Source organism: Microcebus murinus, chromosome 27 (assembly GCF_040939455.1).
Source record: "Microcebus murinus isolate Inina chromosome 27, M.murinus_Inina_mat1.0, whole genome shotgun sequence".
NCBI lineage: Eukaryota > Metazoa > Chordata > Mammalia > Primates > Cheirogaleidae > Microcebus > Microcebus murinus.
In genome coordinates this window covers 15,916,351-15,936,893 of record NC_134130.1, presented here as the reverse complement: position 1 = coordinate 15,936,893, position 20,543 = coordinate 15,916,351, and the positions used below count along the sequence as shown (strand labels likewise).

Here is a 20,543-nt window from a genome sequence, read left to right as displayed (position 1 = left end):
TTGTGTGTCTTTATACTCCGGACTCCACGCGGGCCGGTTTCAGGCCGCTGTTACCATTCGCCTTTAAACGCCAGGGCTTGGTGGAGCTAATGAGCATGCTCGCCGAGAGGCACGTGCGGTACAGGTGCGATTACTGAAAGCAGATATAATAAAGCTTACTGACTTTTCACTCATGATTACCTTAGGGTTATTACTAAAGCAGCAGCAATTACACTCAGTAAAGTGGCCAGGCTTTAAATAAAACAGATTTAAATTTGAATTCCTGTGTTGGTACTTTCTGGCTGCGTGGCCTCCAGCAACTTTCTTAACCTTTCTGTGCCCGAGCTTCATTGGCTGTGAAGTAAGAATAGTAATACATTTTCTGCAGGAATTGTTCTGAAGATCATATGTGATTGTAATATATGAAATATGCTGCAATAATATATGCCATAAGTATTAATAGTAGCTATCATTATAATAATACCATATATTAATAGAAGTCTTGTTTTTAATGAAAAAAGGGCTTGGCAACCTAATGAGTACTAACTCAAAATCAATTTCTTTCAGTTTGATTTGGCTGTGCCATTCATGTTTTTTAAAACGGTGTGTGTGTGTGTGTGTGTGTGTGTGTGTGTGTGTGTGTGTGGTGGGGGTTTAAAGGGAGTGATCACATAAGCAGGAGCAGGTCTAGTTTGAAATGACTCCACAGATTAGGGTAGGTCTAGTTGGAAAAATACTCACAGGTTATTTTGAGATAACCACTCCCTTCTCCCTTGTCTGGTTGAGAAATGTGGTTTTGTTTTGTTTTTAAAACAAATATACTATGGCTTATTTGAATACAGCTGTCACTAAAACATTTTGTCGGCCGGGCATGGTGGCTCACGCCTGTAATCCTAGCACTCTGGGAGGCTGAGGCGAGAGGATCGTTTCAGCTCAGGAGTTCGAGACCAGCCTGAGCAAGAGTGAGATCCCCATCTCTACTAAAAAAATAGAAAGAAATTAGCTGGACAATTAAAAAAAAAAAAGAAAAAAAAATATAAAATTAGCCAGACATGGTGGCGAATGCCTGTAGTCCCAGCTACTTGGGAGGCTGAGGCAGGAGGATCGCTTGAGCCCAGGAGTTTGAGGTTGCTGTGAGCGAGGCTGACTAGCCTAGCTAGTCACGGCACTCTAGCCCTGGCAACAGGGTTAGACTCTGTCTCAAAAAAAAATTTTTTTTTTGTCTATGAAACTTCTAGACTAGCCCACCCCAAATAATTACTTTAAGCTAATAATGACAATTCCTTTTCTCTTGCCAGTGACAGCTTTAGAGATGGACAGATGCCCCAGTGCTGGCAAATGAAGTATCAAGGGCAGTGGGCTGGGAAGCTCGGGGAAGGTTTCCCCCTGCTAAGGAGGAGACACACGGGAGAGTCCTCTGCTGCCGTCCGATGCCACCCGCTTGCTTGTGCTCAGAAGACAAAGCCAGCTCACGGAAAGGCTACCGGAGCAAAGCCTCCAGTCCTCCTTTGAATATTTTGTTCTACCAAACAATCTCTTTAATGTTTAAGACATTTTAAGTCTGGATTCTGTCACGTAGAGCCAGAAGTATCCTAATGGTTCCAGTCTGAATACTTTTAGGAATGAAATATTAATATTAACACAGGGATTTGAATGTGCAACTTCTTTTCCTGGGTTAAGTAATTCCAAAAGAATTTCTGAACCTCTCAAACATAACACTCTCTGTAGACTTCCAAAGCAGTTCCAAGGCCAAATGATGAAATCAGGTGAGGGCAGGGAGCCTCAGGTGCTTGGAGAGCTGAATAGTAATGCTGGCGGTCATATATTTGACAATTTTTGAATAACGCTGCCTGTCAAATGCATGGTTTCTTTTAGTCCATTCTAATTTCATTCAGGCTCTTTAATTTGCATGTCTACACTGAGCTCTTATTCCAGAATGCCTTTTTGCTGATTCCTACTTCTTTAAAATTTGAAACTTTTTCAAGAGAGTCCAGATGGCGCCTCAATCAATTAACTTTGAGGATCACACTCCAGTTTAGCACTTGGGTGAGGGGCACTTGGAGAGTACCGATATATGATCCAGTTAAGATAGTTAACATGCTGAGTAAATACAAGTGTAGCACTTCACACTCCACACCATTTGACTTCAACTATGCCTTCAAAAATTCTTAGCGATTTCATTTGCTCTTCTGGTTAATTCTGCCCCAGCACTGAGACCTGATACTCCTGTGACACTGTGGAGCTATCGGAAGTAGCAGCTGATTTACCAAACGGTAAACCCTCTTGAGCCCCAGGGCGTTTTGCCAAAAGACCGCCTGAGATTTGCTGCTCCAATTTTAGTACATGGGCCGAACTGCTTCGTACAATGCTTCGTACAATGCTTGAGAGCAAATCTTGCGTCTGCAGCATCGAGGCTCTTAGCTTTTAAATTTTTAATTAAGATGATCTTCAGAAGTCGTTGGTTTGACCTTAGAAGTAAGACAATTGCAGATTCAAATTCTGTAATCCTTTAGAATTCATCTGTTTATAGAAGTCTTCATCATTGTATGCATAGCCTATACTATTTTATTCACTTTGGCCTTGTTTTCTGGTTATTAAGTATTAATAAAAGGCTAGGGGATGAATAATTGATTGCAATGATATTATCGAACATACTGGAGCAAATTAGCAACACGGGCTTTACCTAAGGGGAGGAGAGTGTTTCCAGTTCACACTAGAAGTGATACCATGCTTTGCACATAGTAGCATTTGAGATATATTTATTGCAGGAATGAATTCACTTTATAAAACACAGATTTATGGAAAAGGAAGGCACGTCAAAGAAACCACTACTGGGCCTCTTTCTTGAAAGCAAATTATCTTCGACTGATGAAAACCTATACAGTTTTAAAAAGACCATAAACTTGCACAGTGAATCACTTCAACATTCTGAAGCCCTTACTGTTAAGATGCTTTCTTTATATCCCATCCTGCATGGTGGGGGAGTTGATGACACAATTGCACTCAGACACACAAACACTTCTGTGTTTTCTAAGGTGAAGAAAAGAAAAAGTGGGAGGAAAACAGAGAGGGAGGGAGGGAAGGTCTGGACAGACAGGCAGCTGCTGATACTGCAGCACATTTTTTTGTGTCAGATATTTATCTTCCCTTCTCAATGTCTCCCCCCACCCCCAGGATAAGGAAACATGGCCTAGCATTAGAGAGGTTAGTGAAAGGTTTTTGTCTTATAATGAACTGAAATTATTTCCTTATGGTTAAAGAAAAACAGCTATTCTTTAGCTTTAACAAAAAGGAAGCATGTGTAATTGTGAGGAGAATACTAAGGTTTTGTAATTTCCTTTGGAAAAAAATTTGTAGCTTAGAATGAATACAGTAGCTTTATATATAAAAGATTATCAACCAGAATATATAGTCCTGGAAATTTTAACCCCATTGACTTCAACTTTCTGGATGAAGGCCAAATGAAAATACCTTCCTTATGGGTTAAGAAAGAATAATCCGAACTGTTTATTTTAGCTGTGTAAATGTATGCATTGTTTTTATTAAAGCAGCCATATTCTATTTTATACTCTGTGGTTTTCTTCTCTCAATGTTAGGATTCTGAATAGAACTTACGATGATATCTATTTTCATTTAATATTAGATAGCCCTTAATTTCTCCTGGAAAATGGACAGTTCAAGTTCAACTAACTTGGAAAAGCCATGCTCTGTGTTTTCTTTAGCACACAGCTTAATAACTTCAGAAGCAACTTACTCTTTCTCCTTTGGGACCTGCAGGGCCGTGGGGTCCCATAGGACCATCTGTACCCTAAGAAAATATAAAAATAAGATAATATGAGACATAACACAAGGGCCGCAAGTATCACAGTTATAATTTGTCCTGGGCTTTTCCTGGGTGAATGATACCTTAGAACATCAGAAAGACAACTTGTCTCCTTTCAAAGTGCTTTACATTCGATTCTTTCAGGCCAGTGGTTTCCAGGAAACTCATGCAAAAAGGATGAATTATGTAACTGCATATTTCAATGAAAGGTACACACAAAAAGCTATATATCATATTTAGTTATATGCTTACTTCCTGACCAAGTAAAACATCTTCACTTCGCCCCTGTAACCTTAAGACAAATGTTATTGTTTTTCTCTCCTGTCACCTTGTCCTCAAGCCCTCTCTGCACATCCACTGCCACTTGTGCCCAGCCATGCTCTGAAGTCTTGCTTTCAGCTATTTAAGAGGCTTAAACAGTTACACACGTGGAAAAAAAAATATTCAATCAACAAGAACAGTGTCTATCTGTTTAAACCAGCAGGGCCTCCAGGGCAGGACTGGCTCTTACAGGCTCTGCTGCTGTGGCTGAAGTCGCGAGCTGGGCGGCCGGGATGGGTTAATGGCATCACTGCCCTCTGGCCTCCTCGACAGTTCACAGTTAGGGTTTCTGGGGGAGAAGAGGTAACATTTGAAGGAATATAGGAACGCTGAGGTACACTGAAAAATAATGACTGCCTGAAGCAGGTTTTTAGAAATGAAAAGCTGGGAATTTCTTTCAGATTCTTAAAAACGTAGTGAGGACTTCAATTATATTTGCTCATTTTCAGGAAGACTATGATTAGATATTCAAAGAATTGATTATCATATTTGCAAATGCAGAAACTATTCCAGCACAACTTGTCTATAGTATTCCCATTTCTATTTTACAATTCTGGTTTATTCTGTTAGAGCCTTGTGATAGAAAAGAATTCAGAGTTTCAAAGTCATTCTAACATTAGTGAATTCACCTTAACTGATCTTTTTCTTACTGCCTGAACTCAAAGTTCACCTTCAGAAGACTTCTAAAATACTGAGTATCTGTGGCTGAAATTCAAGAGATGGAGCTGTTAAGAACCAAAGAAAAGACACAAAAAACGACAGAAGACAGACAAGTCATTTCTATGAACAGAGATCTGAAAGTCAGTTCCAAGGAAAAAGTTACATTTCTAGGATAGAGATAAACCTAAAAGGAAAAGCAAGTTAAAAAAATGTCACATTATTTTACTCTTTGCAGAGGCCCTCTCTCTGGCATCATAGGGAATGTCTGCTGGTTATGGGAAAATCTGTCTGGGATTCTTTTGAGACAATGACGCTAATTAGACTGGCCATGACCCTAGCAATTGTCCAGACTTGAGCGGGCTTGGGCGGCGCCCGCTGCACTGCAGGCGGAGCCGCGCCCACCCTGCGCCCGCCGCACTCCTGCCTGCAGCCTTCTCGCCGCCTTCCCCTTCCACTCCGGCCCTGAGCACCCGTCATCACCCGACGAGAGGGCACGGAGCAAAGGAGTCCGTCCAGGATTCGCAGCCGCAAAACACGTCAGAGCACGACGAGGGACTGAACTCACCCGGGCTCCTGGCTTTCCGTCTAAGCCAGATGCTCCCTGTGTGATTTGGTTGGTAGCAGGGTTGGTGGGTGTGACACGAATGACAAGAACAGAGATTAGTATGAGGCACTGATGAACAAATGCAACACTTCAAGCAACATAATAGGCAGTCACGGGGTTCTGGGATGAATATCACATGGCTACAAATTGTTAGTGTTTTTTAAAAAAACAAACCACATGACAATAAACACCCCACAGATGATGGCATTTTAATGACATTTCTAGGTGACAAATTCTTATTGAGAAATCAAGTTAATGGAATTTATAAAGCGGGCTACATACAACGTAGTTACTGGTAACAGAGGCTCCTATCTAATTTCCATACGAAACTTGTTTTCTAAAGACTGTACTATTCAGAATATATTTATTTAGGTTCTGAAGAAAAATAATGGCAATCACCTAAGAAAGGGCTCATTATAATAACCAATCAAATTTAGTACTTCAGAGGAGAAAAAAAGAGCTCTGGTTACATTTGTTAAAATAGTATTTATGTTCATCTTGAAGCATTTTGTCTGAAAAAAAATTTAAAAATAGTATTTATGGATAACAAATGCTGGGTTTTAACATGCCAGGATGACTGTGGGTTTTACATGAACAGTACTTGTTTTCTGGGTTGCTTCTACATTCACATTAGTTGCCACTAGAGGGACTTCTAGGAACAGGAAAAAGTCAGACAAAAATCGTGAGACCAAGCAAAAAATAACTCCCAAACTAAATTGTCCCTAATCCTTGCATCAAAGCCTGAATGGGAAATTACTTAAAAATCTAATGTTGTTTTCGGGCAATGCATGCTTTTCTTTGAACTCTGGGCTACACATAAATAATGTATTATTTTAAAAGGGCATTTCCAATGCTTGTTTTAAGAATAAGCACAATTATTTCTTTGCTATGTTTTTTGTACCTCAAGGCCCAACTATTTATTTATAGTCCTTAAAAAACATTGATTATATCAAGGAGTATTTAAAAAAAGGCAATGCACTGGCCCTAAAAATTCTCTTGGCAAGGTTGCAGAACTATATATCCCAATTTTATGCTTCAGATGTAGTCAATAATACAAAATGGAAGGAAAAATCTATTCCAGCTGCAAACTCTACCAATAATGCTATACTATAAACATTTTGGGTATTTTTAGTTTTTAATTTTAAAATTCCTTCTGTATAATCCTATTATGATCCATACCATAACGGCAAAATACATCTTTAGTTACTAATGATTACCATGGAAATGTGTATTGTTTGCTTAATGCTAGCATAGGTAGATCTCTTAGCTAAATGTTCATAAAAATTATCTATAGCCCTAAATTTGAAATTAGGGAAAACTTTAAATAAATCAGACTGAAAGTTAAAATAAAATAGAAAATCCAAACTTTCTTTTGCCTTTTGGTATTTTCTTCAGTCACTATTATTATAATATTTGAAAATAAATGGGGAAATGGTAAAAATTTTCCACCAATAATATTATATCTACTTAAAATGCTGAATTAATGACTCACATATGTTACAGATACTCTATGCTTGTGGTGCATTGATCAATTGGTGTGATTTAACCTATTTCTAATATGAGTCTTACATCAGTCATTCGATGAATAAACACACGTTGAACACCTACTCTGTGCCTAAGCATTTGCTGCCTTAGTACTTATGGGACAGTACACGTGGAAAAATGAAATAAGTGATCATAAAGCTTTTGTTTCCTCCTACATCTCAGATATGTGCATAAACTATTTACTACTAGCGACTCTGTCATATTTTACCAATGTAATCTATAATATTCTTTATTGTCTTTTATCTGCAATCACTGAATAGACAGCATATTAAAAGCTTGAAATTAAAGCCTCATATCCAATAATAATTTTTAAAAATCTCTTTTTAGTTTTCATGGAAAGAAGGCTGGCATAAAATCCATCAGGGGAGGACATCTCTTTTTCATTAAAAATAAAAATAAACAACTGAAAAATACTTCTTCCATACTATGCACTAGTGCCAGAAGAACCTCATGACAGGGAATTTTCCAAACAAACAACACAGAACATGTAGAACACGGTATGATCGATTAACATGAGGAGCCACCGCACTGCCCTGTGCCATCAATGGTGGCCAACTGCATACCTGCCACGGACAGCGGGCTGCCGTTTTGGTGTATAAGGAGACAAAACAACTGAGGGAGGATTTTAAGCTGCACTAAATTATAAAAAGCTTTTGGTAGAAATAATGAAATACTTTCTAAAGAGGAGGATGATGGGAAAGCATTGCTAGCCCTAAAAGAGGAAGGTTGGCATGTATGTAACTGCAGCATGACGGAACATTTACGGCAGTGTTTGTTATGGGGTCTTCCTCTGACACAGAGCAGACATCAGAGAAAACAAAACTGGGCTGAGCTCTGCTTTAACATAATGTTTTCTAATCACGGAAATCTCAACAGCAAGACAGCTGCTGGTAAACCAGAATTGTTACTTAGGGCAGAAAGAAAAATCTTGAGATTTGCACTGAAATGGAAAGTTTTCTTTACTTACTGGAAGACCAAGGGGTCCTCTGTCACCCTTGTGACCTGGTTCACCCTTCAATCCTTTAACACCATTTAACCCTGGTTCACCCTAAATGCAAAAGCAAATGCCAATTTTGGTTGCTATTATGGGTGTTTAAACTATGAGAGAAGAGAGCCAGTCTCTGAAATAGTTGCAGATTCCAGTTTTAGGTAACAGCAGAGTCAGGCTAATTTGTCTTGTATCAGCTTGAAAAGTAATTTAAAAATTAAAAAAGTTAATAAACTGAAATTGACAATTAAATAATATTCTAGAAGGTAAAACTCCTAAGAAAGCATGCTCCTTACAATCAAAATATGTATGACTGAATTCCTGAATCTTTGAGTTCTATCTCAAGGAAATTAGTATCATATTAAATTGTTATGATCAAGCAAATTAAAGACAATCAGAGTGAGGGATACTGAAAGTGGTTCAGTAGGAAAAGCCACTCTGCTGGAATGGAAAACTGGAATATGCAGGACAGTGTTATAGACAGATATTTTAAGCCTTTAAGCATTTTGCTCAAGGGAATGAGCTAAAAATGTAGCAGCTGATGTTTGAAGTAATGCCATTTAGCAAGTCCTCATTCACTGACATTGCCAAGTCAGGTCCCTACATGGATTAATCAAGAGTCGACAACAAATCACCAATCCCAGAAGACAATATGAAGATCAAAGAACTTAAATGTAGTTTCACTGTCTGCCCAATGTTAGAATAAAGGAGGGATGGATTTAACTCTGGGTGACATTACAAAAGCCATGGTAAATGATAAATTCTCTTGACTCTGTTTTTTAAAAATAAAAAAAAATACAGTACACCTATTTTCCATCAGTAACAGTGTATCAGAGAGAAAGTTCTGACCTATATACTTTCCAGGTACAGACATTAATTTGTCAGGAAAATCTCGAAGGACTTGAGAAAGGAGGATGAACTCAGACTCAGATGCCCTACAGAGAGCCTTGCCGAGTGGGGGCGGGGCAGGGAGGCGGTCATGCGCAGAAGGCAGAGGGGATTTCTAACCTCGGCGTATTTATTCAGTTTGCTTGACAGCGAAGATCCAGTAAAACGGGAAGGGCCCAGAGCCCCACCCAGTCCACAGTAGCACAGTAATGGGTTTATTTCTGTATCTGTTTATTTTTGAGACAGGGTCTTGCTCTGTTGCTCAGCCTAGAGTGCAGTGGCATCATCCTAGCTCGATGCAACCTCAAATTTTTGGGCTTAAGCGATCGTCTTGCTTCTGAGAGGCTGGGACCACACAGGCGCGCACCACCACGCCTGGCCAATTTCTTTATTTTTCATAGAGACAAGGTCTTGCTATATTGCCCAGGCTGGTCTCGAATTCCTGGCCTTAAGTGATCCTCCTGCCTCAGTCCCCCAAAGTGCTAGGATTACAGGTGTGAGCCACCGCATCTGGCCTTGAGTATCTTGAATAAGCCTCCCAAGTGATTCCTCTCAATAGGAAATTCCGGGAAACACTGCGCTACACTCATCCACTGACTCACACTGAATACTTGAACTTTCAAAAGGGTCACAAAATAACGAACACATTGGCACGACATAATACATTTTCAGGATTCTGAAGACAGGATGTTCACAGTGCAGCCACTATAGCAAATCTGCCGGTGCTGTTGTAGGTGCTGTTGTAGGTAAGGTGTGATCACAGGAATGCCACAGGGTCAGAGTCCACATGACACTAAAGCCAAGGCTCAATAGTGAACTTCAGTTCACTGGTCTACACTTGCCATCCATGGCTTTGCACGTGTGTGCACGTTCAGCAAGTGGTCTTGAGAGGATGAAGGGCAGGGGAGCCTTGATAGGCTATGAGATTCTTTGGTGGGGAAATGGGAGTTGATAGAAGTGGGTATTAATTGAGAAGATCAGTCTAAAAGCAGTTAAATTTAGTAATAAAAAGACCAAATTTCAAGACTGGACCTAAATTTTCATCCTAGATTTGTCATTAACTAGTTGTGAAATTTGGGGCAAACAGCCTACACTTCTTGGGCCTATCGTTTATCATCTATAAAATCAAGTTTGTCATCTAGCATAGATAACCTACAAGGTTCTTTTCAACTTTACAATTCTCTGCAATCTATGACTTAAGTAACAAATGAAGTTATGTGGACAAAATAAATCATTGCACTTTAGATAGTCAAGAGGATCTTGAACATGTCCTAACCCTGTAGGGTTAGGCATTTCTGAATGACTCGTGGAATTAAACTTAGTCTTGGTGGCTTTGCCCCTAGTCATTATGATTAGGCTGGTCTTTGATGGCATCTTAAAATCCAAGCAGAGCTAGGAGTGGGAAGCACTGATCTAGTCAGGAGTGGGAAAAAGGCCCGGACAGGTTAAATAACTATGATGATCACAAAGCTAACAGATGGGGCTCTCTCTTCTGACCCCCTGAACAGAACTCTATCCCCAACCCTTAATCCATGCTGCTGGGACACGGCACCTTGTCTAGCCTTGCCAGAAGGTAAGGATTCTAAGGAGAATAAAGAGGCATGCACTCCTCCCATTCTTGGGAAAAGGAAACTCAGATTCCCTGACTCAGACCAATGCCTGCTGCCCCCACAGGAACTGGGTGGGCCAAAGGAACCAGTCCCCAGAGGAGAAGCTGGGCTGCCTCTGGGTTTTCTGATGCCTGGTGCCCACGTCCCATTCATGTCTCCCCATCCCCTGCCTTTTTAATGTCCCAGCTTACTACGGAAGCACTTTTGGGAGTCCTTGTACCTTCTTTCAAGAAACCTTGAGGATGAACTACAGAATGTTTCTGTTCAGAGCAAAGCATCAGATAGCAACAGTAACATCTGACTCTCATTGGCCATTTATCAGCAACGATGCCAGGTATTTTGCCAAGTGTTTTAAAATCATACCTCATTAACTGATCACAACACTATGAGGTAAGTCACCCAGCTGAGTAAACAAAGGATGAGAGAGGGTCAGTAATCTGCCCAGAGCCAGATTAGAGCACGGTCCTCACCACACCCTGGAAGGAGGAGGAGCTTGCCTTCCGGGCTCCCTGGAGTCCCCAGAGTGTGCTCTCAGTCTCCACAAAGGCAAAGAGCAGGTGGAGGCAGCCTCACGGTGCGGCTGCACTGATGCTGACGGAGGGGCTATTCGCCATTGTTCTTTTTTTAACTCAGAGTGTAGAATCCATGTAAGCAGTGTGACCTTCTCCCTCTCCTGCAGCACGCTGTGTACCCCGCCCCTTTCTAGACCAGCGACTGCAAAATTAGACACAGGCTAGTCACAGCATTCAGGAGCAGGGCCGCTATGTGGCAAGCAAGGAGTATCAATGAGTGACATCCAAACGTACAACTGGAGACACCAGAAAGAGAAAAAGCATCTGACTACTCTGATAATGTCATCAGATCCACTCTTGAATGGCCGACTTGAGTATATTACGATTAGTAATTTAAGAAACTTACACAGTGATGAGGAAAAAATGCAAAATGAGTAATAATTTTTCTCCAGGTGATATCATTTAAATTTGTTGTAAGTCATTGTGTGTTGTGAGATTTAAACATCCGGATGCTTAAAGGCTTAAAGATTATCAACATTACTTGACAAATAAATAAAACAGGACAGACATGCTTCTGTCATGCTTCTCCGTGATTAGCAAGGAAATAGAAATCAAATAATCAAGGGATTTGTTGGATTACCTTTGGTCCAGGAAGTCCGTGGGGTCCCTGAAAATGGAAAACAGAGCTTTTAATTAAGAACTGATTCACCGTTTCCCAGCAGAAGTGAATATTATATCAAGTAACAAAAGAGATGTAAAACAAGAATCATCTTGTTTGAGCTATAGCTAGAGGCAGGCCAGTGGATGTTATTTATTACCTACCAAAAGTTCCTTCCAGCTCCTGGATTGCTCTGTAATAGGAAATTCATTAGTAGCAATTCTGTCTGCTCTATACCTCTGCAAGTGAGGGAGAAATCTGCCAGTATTATATGGAAGAAGAAAATGGAAAAGAAAGTATTTTGAACTCATATTACCCTTATTTCTCAAATTTCCATTTTTAAAGAAATCTGGATGAAATATGTGAGATGCTCCATGAGTTTAAATGGAATAGAGATAAGATGTAAAAGACAGAAATTTGTCAAAGAGAAGTCCCAGATTTTAAGCACCAGAGAAGAGACCTTTTCCATTAACTCCTCCAGACTCAAGGTGTTGAAGAATATAAAGTAGACAGGAATACTCTGGTTTCTCTTCAGATCGCATAAATCTTTTGCTTTTTAAAGGAGATGAGAAATGAGGAACTGACAACCAATTTTGAGATCCTGTAGCATCATTTACTCAATTTAAGATTAAGGAAAAGATTCTAATATAAGAAGCCTAAGCATTATTATTTTGATTGCATTTAAATTTACAAAAACAAATTCTTCAAGGGTATTATAACAATTATTTACCAGTGGAAGAAAGTGACAATGCATACATGAATCAGGATAGAAAAAAGCCATGCATTTTGTAGAAAATCTAAATATAGAGACTAATTAGCCAACTTAAATTAACTAAAGCTACTGTGGATTGCTTTCAACTTTGCAAGTGATTCAAATAAACTATTTGTAGAGAAGAGTATTTAAATGTCCATCAGTGAGATCACACAACAGTAGGAAAAAGTTTTTGTCGAGCAATCCTAGATATCTGTTACATATGTGTACATTAGAATAATATTTTTCTTTTCTTTTTTTAGCTTAATTTTTAATTTTTTTTTATTACTTCATATTATGGGGGTACAGATATTGTTAGGATTACATATCTTGCCCCTGCTCCCTCCCCCACCTCACTATGCCAGAGATTCTAGCGTGCCCAGCCTCCAAGTAGTGCGCACCGCACCCACCGTGAGTACCTACCCTTCCTCTCCTTCCCCCTGCCCACCTCCCCGTTACAGATTTTTTTTTCAGACATTTTGGTTACAATGTATATCTTTACCTCTCCCTAAAAAGTGATAGAGGTAATCCCTTCCCCCCCACAATGCTTGCCACTTCCTTAAGATGTGGGTCTCCCCCCCAATCCCTTTGAACACTACCGTTTTTTGAACACCATAGTTTTAGTCAGTCAGTACCAATTTGATGGCGAGTAGATGTGTAGCCCATTTTCCAGATCTTGTGTCGTCTCGCTTTGTATTACGGGCTTAAGCTTAATCCAGGATAGCATAAACGGTGCTAAGGTCATTGTCGTTTCTTAGGATTGAGTAATATTCCATTGTGAGCATATACCACATTTTAGTTATCCACTCATGAACTGACGGGCACTTAGGTAGTTTGCTTTCAGATAAGTTGTGGATAAACTTTTTCAGGAATTGGCTGTTATTTTATCAGGTATTCTTATTTCATTTTAGTAACAGATTAAAATTCCTTTCAACTAATTCATTTTATAATAAGAACAGGATGTAGCATTTTCTGATTTAACCTTCTAACTTAGAGGAAGTATTTAAAAACGCCAAAAGTATGCCATTTGCTTATGAACCACTTGGTTTTAGGAAAATAAGGTCAATTGTCATTGTTTGTGTTATGAAATAGAAATAGCAGTTAGGAAGAAGTGGGTGATTGTCTACCTACCCTCTGTGGCCTAGGCCACTCCAATGATGCTCTTATAGCATAATGGGAGGAAAGAGTGACCACGATTCACTTAATCTGCATTACTGAAATCTTTTGGTTTACTGAGACACCTTAGAGACGCATGTGACCTTACAGCCAGCTTAACTTGCCCCTAATCTGCACCAGGCAAGTGTTATAACCTTTTTTTTTTTTTTTTTTTTGAGACAGAGTCTCGCTTTCTTGCCTAGGCTAGAGTGAGTGCCGTGGCATCAGCCTAGCTCACAGCAACCTCAAACTCCTGGGCTCAAGCGATCCTCCTGCCTCAGCCTCCCGAGTAGCTGGGACTACAGGCACGAGCCACCATGCCCGGCTGATTTTTATATCATATATATTAGTTGGCCAATTAATTTCTTTCTATTTTTATGGTAGAGACGGGGTCTCGCTCAGGCTGGTTTTGAACTCCTGACCTTGAGCAATCCGCCCGCCTCGGCCTCCCAGAGTGCTAGGATTACAGGCGTGAGCCACTGCGCCCGGCCAAGTGTTATAACCTTAACACGTCTATCAGCGGTTCAACATTTAGAGCATTATTTAATATTAGGCAAGATACTGCCATGCTGGCCGGGCTGTGCAGCGGCTGTTTTACAGGCACGATCACGGGACACTGTGCCTTGAACTCCAGGGCTCATGAAATCCTCTCGCCTCAGCCTCCTGAGCAGCCGAGACTACGGCCTCTGTGCCTGTCTAAGCTTCATTTTGTCACACAGTTTCATAAATGTGCTTTTTTTTTTTTAAATGAACGCATAATAACTATACATATTTTATAGGGTACAATATGATATTTCAATACATGCACACATAAATGTTCATGTAGAACATTTCATTACAGCGGCCCAAAACGCAGAGTTTGTTAGAAACATTCTTTCATGGCTACAATTATTAATCTTATTCTGCCACTCCCAGACTAGAGCAGTGACTGCAGAAAACGATTTGCCAATGTTCATGCCATGCGGTTGGAGGGCAGCTCGACACACCTGTCTGTCTTGCCTCAACTCCGCTACGCTCTCTCTCCCCAGTGTGTCTGGGCAAGTGAAGGCAGCGCCGCCAAGTCAGGGTCTCTCTAAGCACCCTGTCTCCTCTGTGCACCCCGTCTCCTCTGTGCACCCCGTCCCTTCTGTGCACCCCGTCTCCTCTGTGCACCCTGTCCCTTCTGTGCACCCCGTCTCCTCTGTGCACCCTGTTCCTTCTGTGCACCCCGTCTCCTCTGTGCACCCCATCTCCTCTGTGCACCCCGTCTCCTCTGTGCACCCCGTCCCTTCTGTGCACCCCATCCCTTCTGTGCACCCTGTCTCCTCTGTGCACCCCATTCATTCTGTGCACCCCGTCTCCTCTGTGCACCCCGTCCCTTCTGTGCACCCTGTCTCTTCTGTGCACCCCACAGAGAGAGGCACAAAACGCAAGCTGGCTGCTTGGGAGGCTGCGTTTGTGTGTGCTCTAGTAGCATGCTCCTAAATAAACAATCGCATTGTGGAGAGAAGGGAAACTCACCATGGGGCCGGGTGGGCCGTGGGGACCTGGTGGGCCTGGGGGGCCTATGATCTGTATGTCCAAAAAAATAAACATGGATTTAGTTACTTCATTTCGATAAGGCAGTTCAGCTTGATGCTCGTGCAGGGCTTCTGCTAAGGCCATTAGCAGTTACAGAGGAAGGAGACTGGAATAAATGATGCGCCTGATTCTCTAGATTTAGAAATTCCTTCATGAGAATAAAAAACTTAAAAAATACATATATAGTTGTTCTACAAAAGCCAGAACAAATCAACAGCACATTTGAAAGAAAAGGAAGCAACTGATTACCAAGAAATGCTATAATGCCACGGCCACTATTAAACTTCCAAATACTTCACTAAGCATAAACAGGGCTCTAGAGAAAATAAAAAGTATGTTCTGTATTTACAAAGCTCTACCCACAAGTGTGGTGGGAAAAAGAGTGATTTTTCTCCTCAGGATTAGACAGTCCTCTGAAAAACTGCTTCTACCTCAGACCTCTGAGACACTTTGTCTCACACTGTACGAGGCCAACAGATGTTGTTTCTACAGTTTGGCACACAGAGAGTTCGAGGTCTTTCTGCGATTGCTAAGTCTTGTGGCGGAGGTGGAACTAGGGGAAGACAGGTCAGAGTTTCAGGAGTTGCAGGAACCACGGACGCTCAGCCACGTGCACTTACGGAAGGACCCTGAGGACCCGGCATTCCGGAGTCTCCTTTTTCTCCTTTCATGCCGTTGGCTCCCTGCAAACAACCATTATGGAGTTAAGCAGGTAAAGTTATTGTCAAAGATACAACTGAATTCTCTCCAGAAACCTATCATTCTCTTGAAATTTTATAACATTATGCACATGAGGTATAAAACAAAGATTTATCTCTTTGCCTTCTAGCCTAAAACAGCAACCTTACTAAAAACAGGATTGCATGTGACATGTAAAATAAAATATAAAGTAAATAAAAACTAGGTTGGGCTTGAATGGTTAAACTTACAGTGTTAAATATATTGGGTTATAACCATTATATCTTTAGTGGTGGTGCTCATTTTAAATAGCAAAGGCAAGTCTTTTAACTTCGTTTTTACTGACATTTATATACTTCCTTGCTTAAAAAAGATATAAGGCAATGAAGTTTACTACCTTTTTTTTTTTTTTTTTACAATTTCTACATTTTCCTCTTTAATTCTCAGTAAAAATTATGGGTGAAAACCACAAAAACACCAACCCATATTATTATATACATAAAGAGAGCACTTTTCAGAGTAACTTGTTTTTTAATTGTTCTATATTTTGGCTTTATTTCTTTATTATAGTTTATTTTATAAGAATCAGTTACCACTATCTTATGCATACTAAATCAAAGTGACCAACCATATTAATCTTACTATTTTCTAGTAAAAATAATTCAGGAATACATGAAAGTTTACTTTATAATTTATTTGGTTACATACTTACACACTAAAATTTTAGTCCTCCAGTTGGAGTAATTAACAATAATACCTCGAATATTTCAAAATAAAAAATATTAGATGAACCACTAGAAGAGACTGCAGCTAATAATATAACTCTTGTGACAGTTTAATTTATCTTAATAAGAACATATAAAAAGCATAAACATACCGGTAGACCAGGAAGTCCAATTCCTCCTTTTTCACCTGGCATACCTGGGTCCCCCGTGTCCCCCTTTGAGCCTTTGAGTCCCTACAAATGACAGGGTTTGAATGTAAGAAGCATAGTGACCTCTGATAGTTACAAACTAGGGAACATAGAATTTCAGATCAATTTTGTCAACAGGTTGGTCCTATGCTGAGATAATTCTTTTTTAGGTAGAGTTCTTTCTTTCTTTTTTTTTTTTTTTTGAGACAGAGTCTCACTCTGTCACCTGGGCTAGAGTGCTGTAGGGTCAGCCTAGCTCACAGTAACCTCAAACTCCTGGGCGCAAGTGATCCTCCTGCCTCAGCCTCCCAAGTAGCTGGGACTACAGGCATGTGTCACCATGCCTGGCTAATTTTTTCTATTTTTAGTAGAGATAGGGTCTCCCTCTTGCTCAGGCTGGTCTTGAACTCCTGAGCTCAAGCAATCTTCCCACCTCAGCCTCCCAGAGTGCAAGGATTACAGGCGTGAGCCACCTCACCCAACCGATTTTTAGGTAGTTATTTTTTATAGCCACCTTCTACATGCAATCGACACTATTTCCCCTGGTAATGGGATTAAGTTCTATTAAGCCATTTAACTATGAAAAATATAAACTTAGATTCTGATGTCATTTCTCCTGATTTCATACTTTTGCCTGGTAACTAATTTTATCTCATCAGTCCTGAAAACAACTTAATAGATTTAATTTTCAACAGTATGCTATACATTTTAAATGAGGTCCCAGTGATATAATAACAAGGTCCAAACAAATTTCTCCCATTTCCATCCACTGTATTCCCCTAACCCTATTAACTGCAGGCAGAAGGTCAGTCTCTAGACGGCTAAATCATTGCCTGCCCACTACTGCTCAATGGATGCTTAAAAATACTTCAATTTTTTCAATGGTCTTATTATGTTCTCATGACATCTCTACGAGGTGAGCCAGAATGTTATTTTTATTCTCCTTTTATAGTGAGGAAATAGATAAATGTGTTTTTTGAGTGTTAACAAATCTGAATTTTATAAGACTAACACCTAAATTAATTTATATTGTTAAGCATTTTCATCCCAGGGACCTCACTGCAGTATGACCAGTGGCCCGTTTTTCAGCAGAGATGATCACAGTTATTGTGGGAAGGAGCCCTTAGGCTGCACAAACCTGTCCATATTTTCTATATTAAAAATGACTTAGGGAAAGGATTGAGTCCTTTCCTGTTAATTATACTTATTTCATAGCACCTATTTCAGAATCACTCACTGGGTGGGTGGGTGGGTGGGTGGGGTGCCTGAATGAATGGGTGGATCTTTCTGGTTAATCACACCCTTGTTGGTTCAGGAATCTAGTGATGGGGAGCAGCAGCCTGGTCAACCCACTGGACTTGGTGGCAGAAGAAGACCTTGTGAAGCCTATGGAAAAAACTTCAGCTCTTGTATGGGTAGCAGCCACGTAGTCCGTCATTACGCATGTCAAATCAATTATAGTGACGAATAGTGGAACAGGTAATACAGCTGGATTTTAAAATTCTAAGTGATCTCTGATATAGAAAACCATCTAAAGTATCTTCATTTTTTAATCACATTTATTTGATGTGATATTATTTGATTTCAACATACAGCTCTAATATTGAACATAATTCTTCTCCTAAACTTAATATTCTTATCTAATACTTTCTCCTGAGGAATATATGTTCACTAACTGTATGAGGAATCCCCTTAGCTAAAATCAAAGAAATCATAAGAAGTTGTTTCTTGGGTAAGTAATGGAAACTCAGAAAACACTACAGATCGCAAAACTAACCCTGTGATTCCATTCTGTATTCTAACACTGGCCTACATTCTTCTGGCCATATTCTTTTAGGGCAAGCAAGGGTTAAACCATGGCTCACAGATGCCAGCCCAGCCCAGGGATTGCTTTTGTACAGGCTCAATGTTTTTAAAATTTTAAAAGGGATATTGAAAAACAATTTGAGATAGAGACTGTCCATGGCCAGCAAAGCCTAAAACATTTGTCACTTGGCTCTTTATTAAAGAAAGTTTGCAACCTCTGTTTGAGGGTAAACCCTTGGAGATACAGCTAAACTCTGCAAAGCTACAAGTGCCTCGCCTATTTCTACCTTTTCTAAGGATCTAGGAAATTAGGTATAATCTTTATTTGGGAAAAGAAAATACTGTCAAAATAATACATATAAGCAATATCTAATTTTGTGGAAACTATAGTCATTCATTTTAATCCTGAATTATCTGTATTTACTGACAAAAATTAGACTATTCTTACTAAATTGGTAATGATTCTTGTAAGTTTATTAAAAATGTGAAGAGGAGTCACAGATAGATTGACAGGGAGTATTAAGAACAAAACTAAGGCATCCTAAAGGTTGAATGATCCTGCAAACAAAACTAATGCTTAATTTAAAACCAACTGTTTTTAGAGTTAATGTAATTTCTAGAGCAGATGGTGGGGAAAAAAGAGAGGATACTATATCAACACTCATGACTTTTGCGCTTTAAGTCTATAATAGTGATCCATAATGATGCTTTAAATATGGTATATATCTTTAGAAATTTACCTGCTCGCCATCAACTCCTGGCATACCTGGAGATCCTTGCTCTCCCTGTTAAGATAAAAAGTGATGGCTTGTCTCCATTTATCATTTTATTACACTAAATAAAAAATGATGCAAGTTCTAGTTGGTTGACAGTACAATTTGACTTTCAGCAAATTCATGGTAACCCAAGGATACTCTATTATAGCACATATCTAAACTAAGTAAAATAATAATCTTCCTTGAAGATTATGTATAATACTCATAGTTAGCTTAGATGCAGTGTTTTCACTTTCTTCTCCATGAGAGATGCAGGCTGAAAAATGTGGTAAAGAACTGGCAGAGAGAATTTGACGGCTGACCATATCCCAAAGCAACAGCCTATATGCCTCAGTTAATTTTTTTCTCCATCTGGATGGTTTCTCGTATTTTCCAATTTCAGTAAAAAGCAAAACATAACAGCTAACCTAAGAAAAAACAAAACGCAAAGCCTCATGAATTTATAAGAATATTTTAATTGGCATAGTTTGAACAGTAGATACAAATTCATGATTGTGCATATGCTATTTCCAGAAATGCCTCACTGAAGGATATAATAAATCAGATAGTATCCTAATCCACATGAAATTACTTTTGGATCAATTCAATTTCCTATGTTGTGCTGGGAATGAACCAAAATTTACTATTCATCTTATTATTTATTAGAACATTTGACAAACTCAAAATACACAAATTTGTTTTTTTAAACTGAAGATGTTCCATTAAAAACAAATTTATACAATATGCCTGAGATTTAGTCAAATAACAAATGCTTAGTCACCTTTCAGTTTTGAAAGGTACTGAACAAATTCCTCGACAGGTGTGACATTATTTTATATCAATGAGTCATTCATGTGGCTCCCATTACAAACATCCCTGATTCTCACACTGTGGAAACTTTGTAAAAACAGCTCTTCTGAGTGTGCGGGGACTGCCCCACAGACAGATTTCCAGTGGAGCTGACTTGGGGCTGTATTTTATAGAAAGGCTTGTTTGGTGATGCTATAAACCACAATATTGAAATGGGTAGAGCTCCTTGCCCTGGTAAAAACTTTAAGAGCTTTGGGCCACTGCATGAAATTGGAGCTTTCCAATGTTTAAGGAAGGCATGATCTTGTGGTTCTAAATAAATGAAATAAAAAAGTGGGGGAAAGGCTCTTTTCTTAGTTCAGATTTCCTGTTCTTTGTGGTAGCAGGAAAGTTTATTTTGCCACAAACAAGTCTGCTGAGGTTGGATGCACCTGGGCAAGCCCTCGTTTCATTCAGAGTCTGAATACTTGTCAGCACTGTGGGTCTAATAAGGATTGTTTTGCTAAGCTTTCCCCTTAAAATGAGAC

The 20,543-nt window shown here is 39.6% G+C and overlaps 1 protein-coding gene across 1 annotated transcript in view; it reads right to left on the bottom strand.

The window, feature by feature from the left end:
* The window catches only part of COL25A1 (collagen type XXV alpha 1 chain), a 393,583-nt gene that overhangs the window by 17,883 nt on the left and 355,157 nt on the right, over nucleotides 1-20,543 (bottom strand). Inside the window, exons 26-31 of the mRNA XM_012766225.3 lie at nucleotides 19,192-19,236; nucleotides 16,610-16,690; nucleotides 15,675-15,737; nucleotides 14,995-15,045; nucleotides 11,571-11,597; nucleotides 3,734-3,787 (exon numbers count right to left, since the gene is read on the bottom strand). Coding sequence (XP_012621679.1) covers nucleotides 3,734-3,787; nucleotides 11,571-11,597; nucleotides 14,995-15,045; nucleotides 15,675-15,737; nucleotides 16,610-16,690; nucleotides 19,192-19,236 — 321 coding nt within the window. The remainder of the gene's footprint in view (nucleotides 1-3,733; nucleotides 3,788-11,570; nucleotides 11,598-14,994; nucleotides 15,046-15,674; nucleotides 15,738-16,609; nucleotides 16,691-19,191; nucleotides 19,237-20,543) is intronic.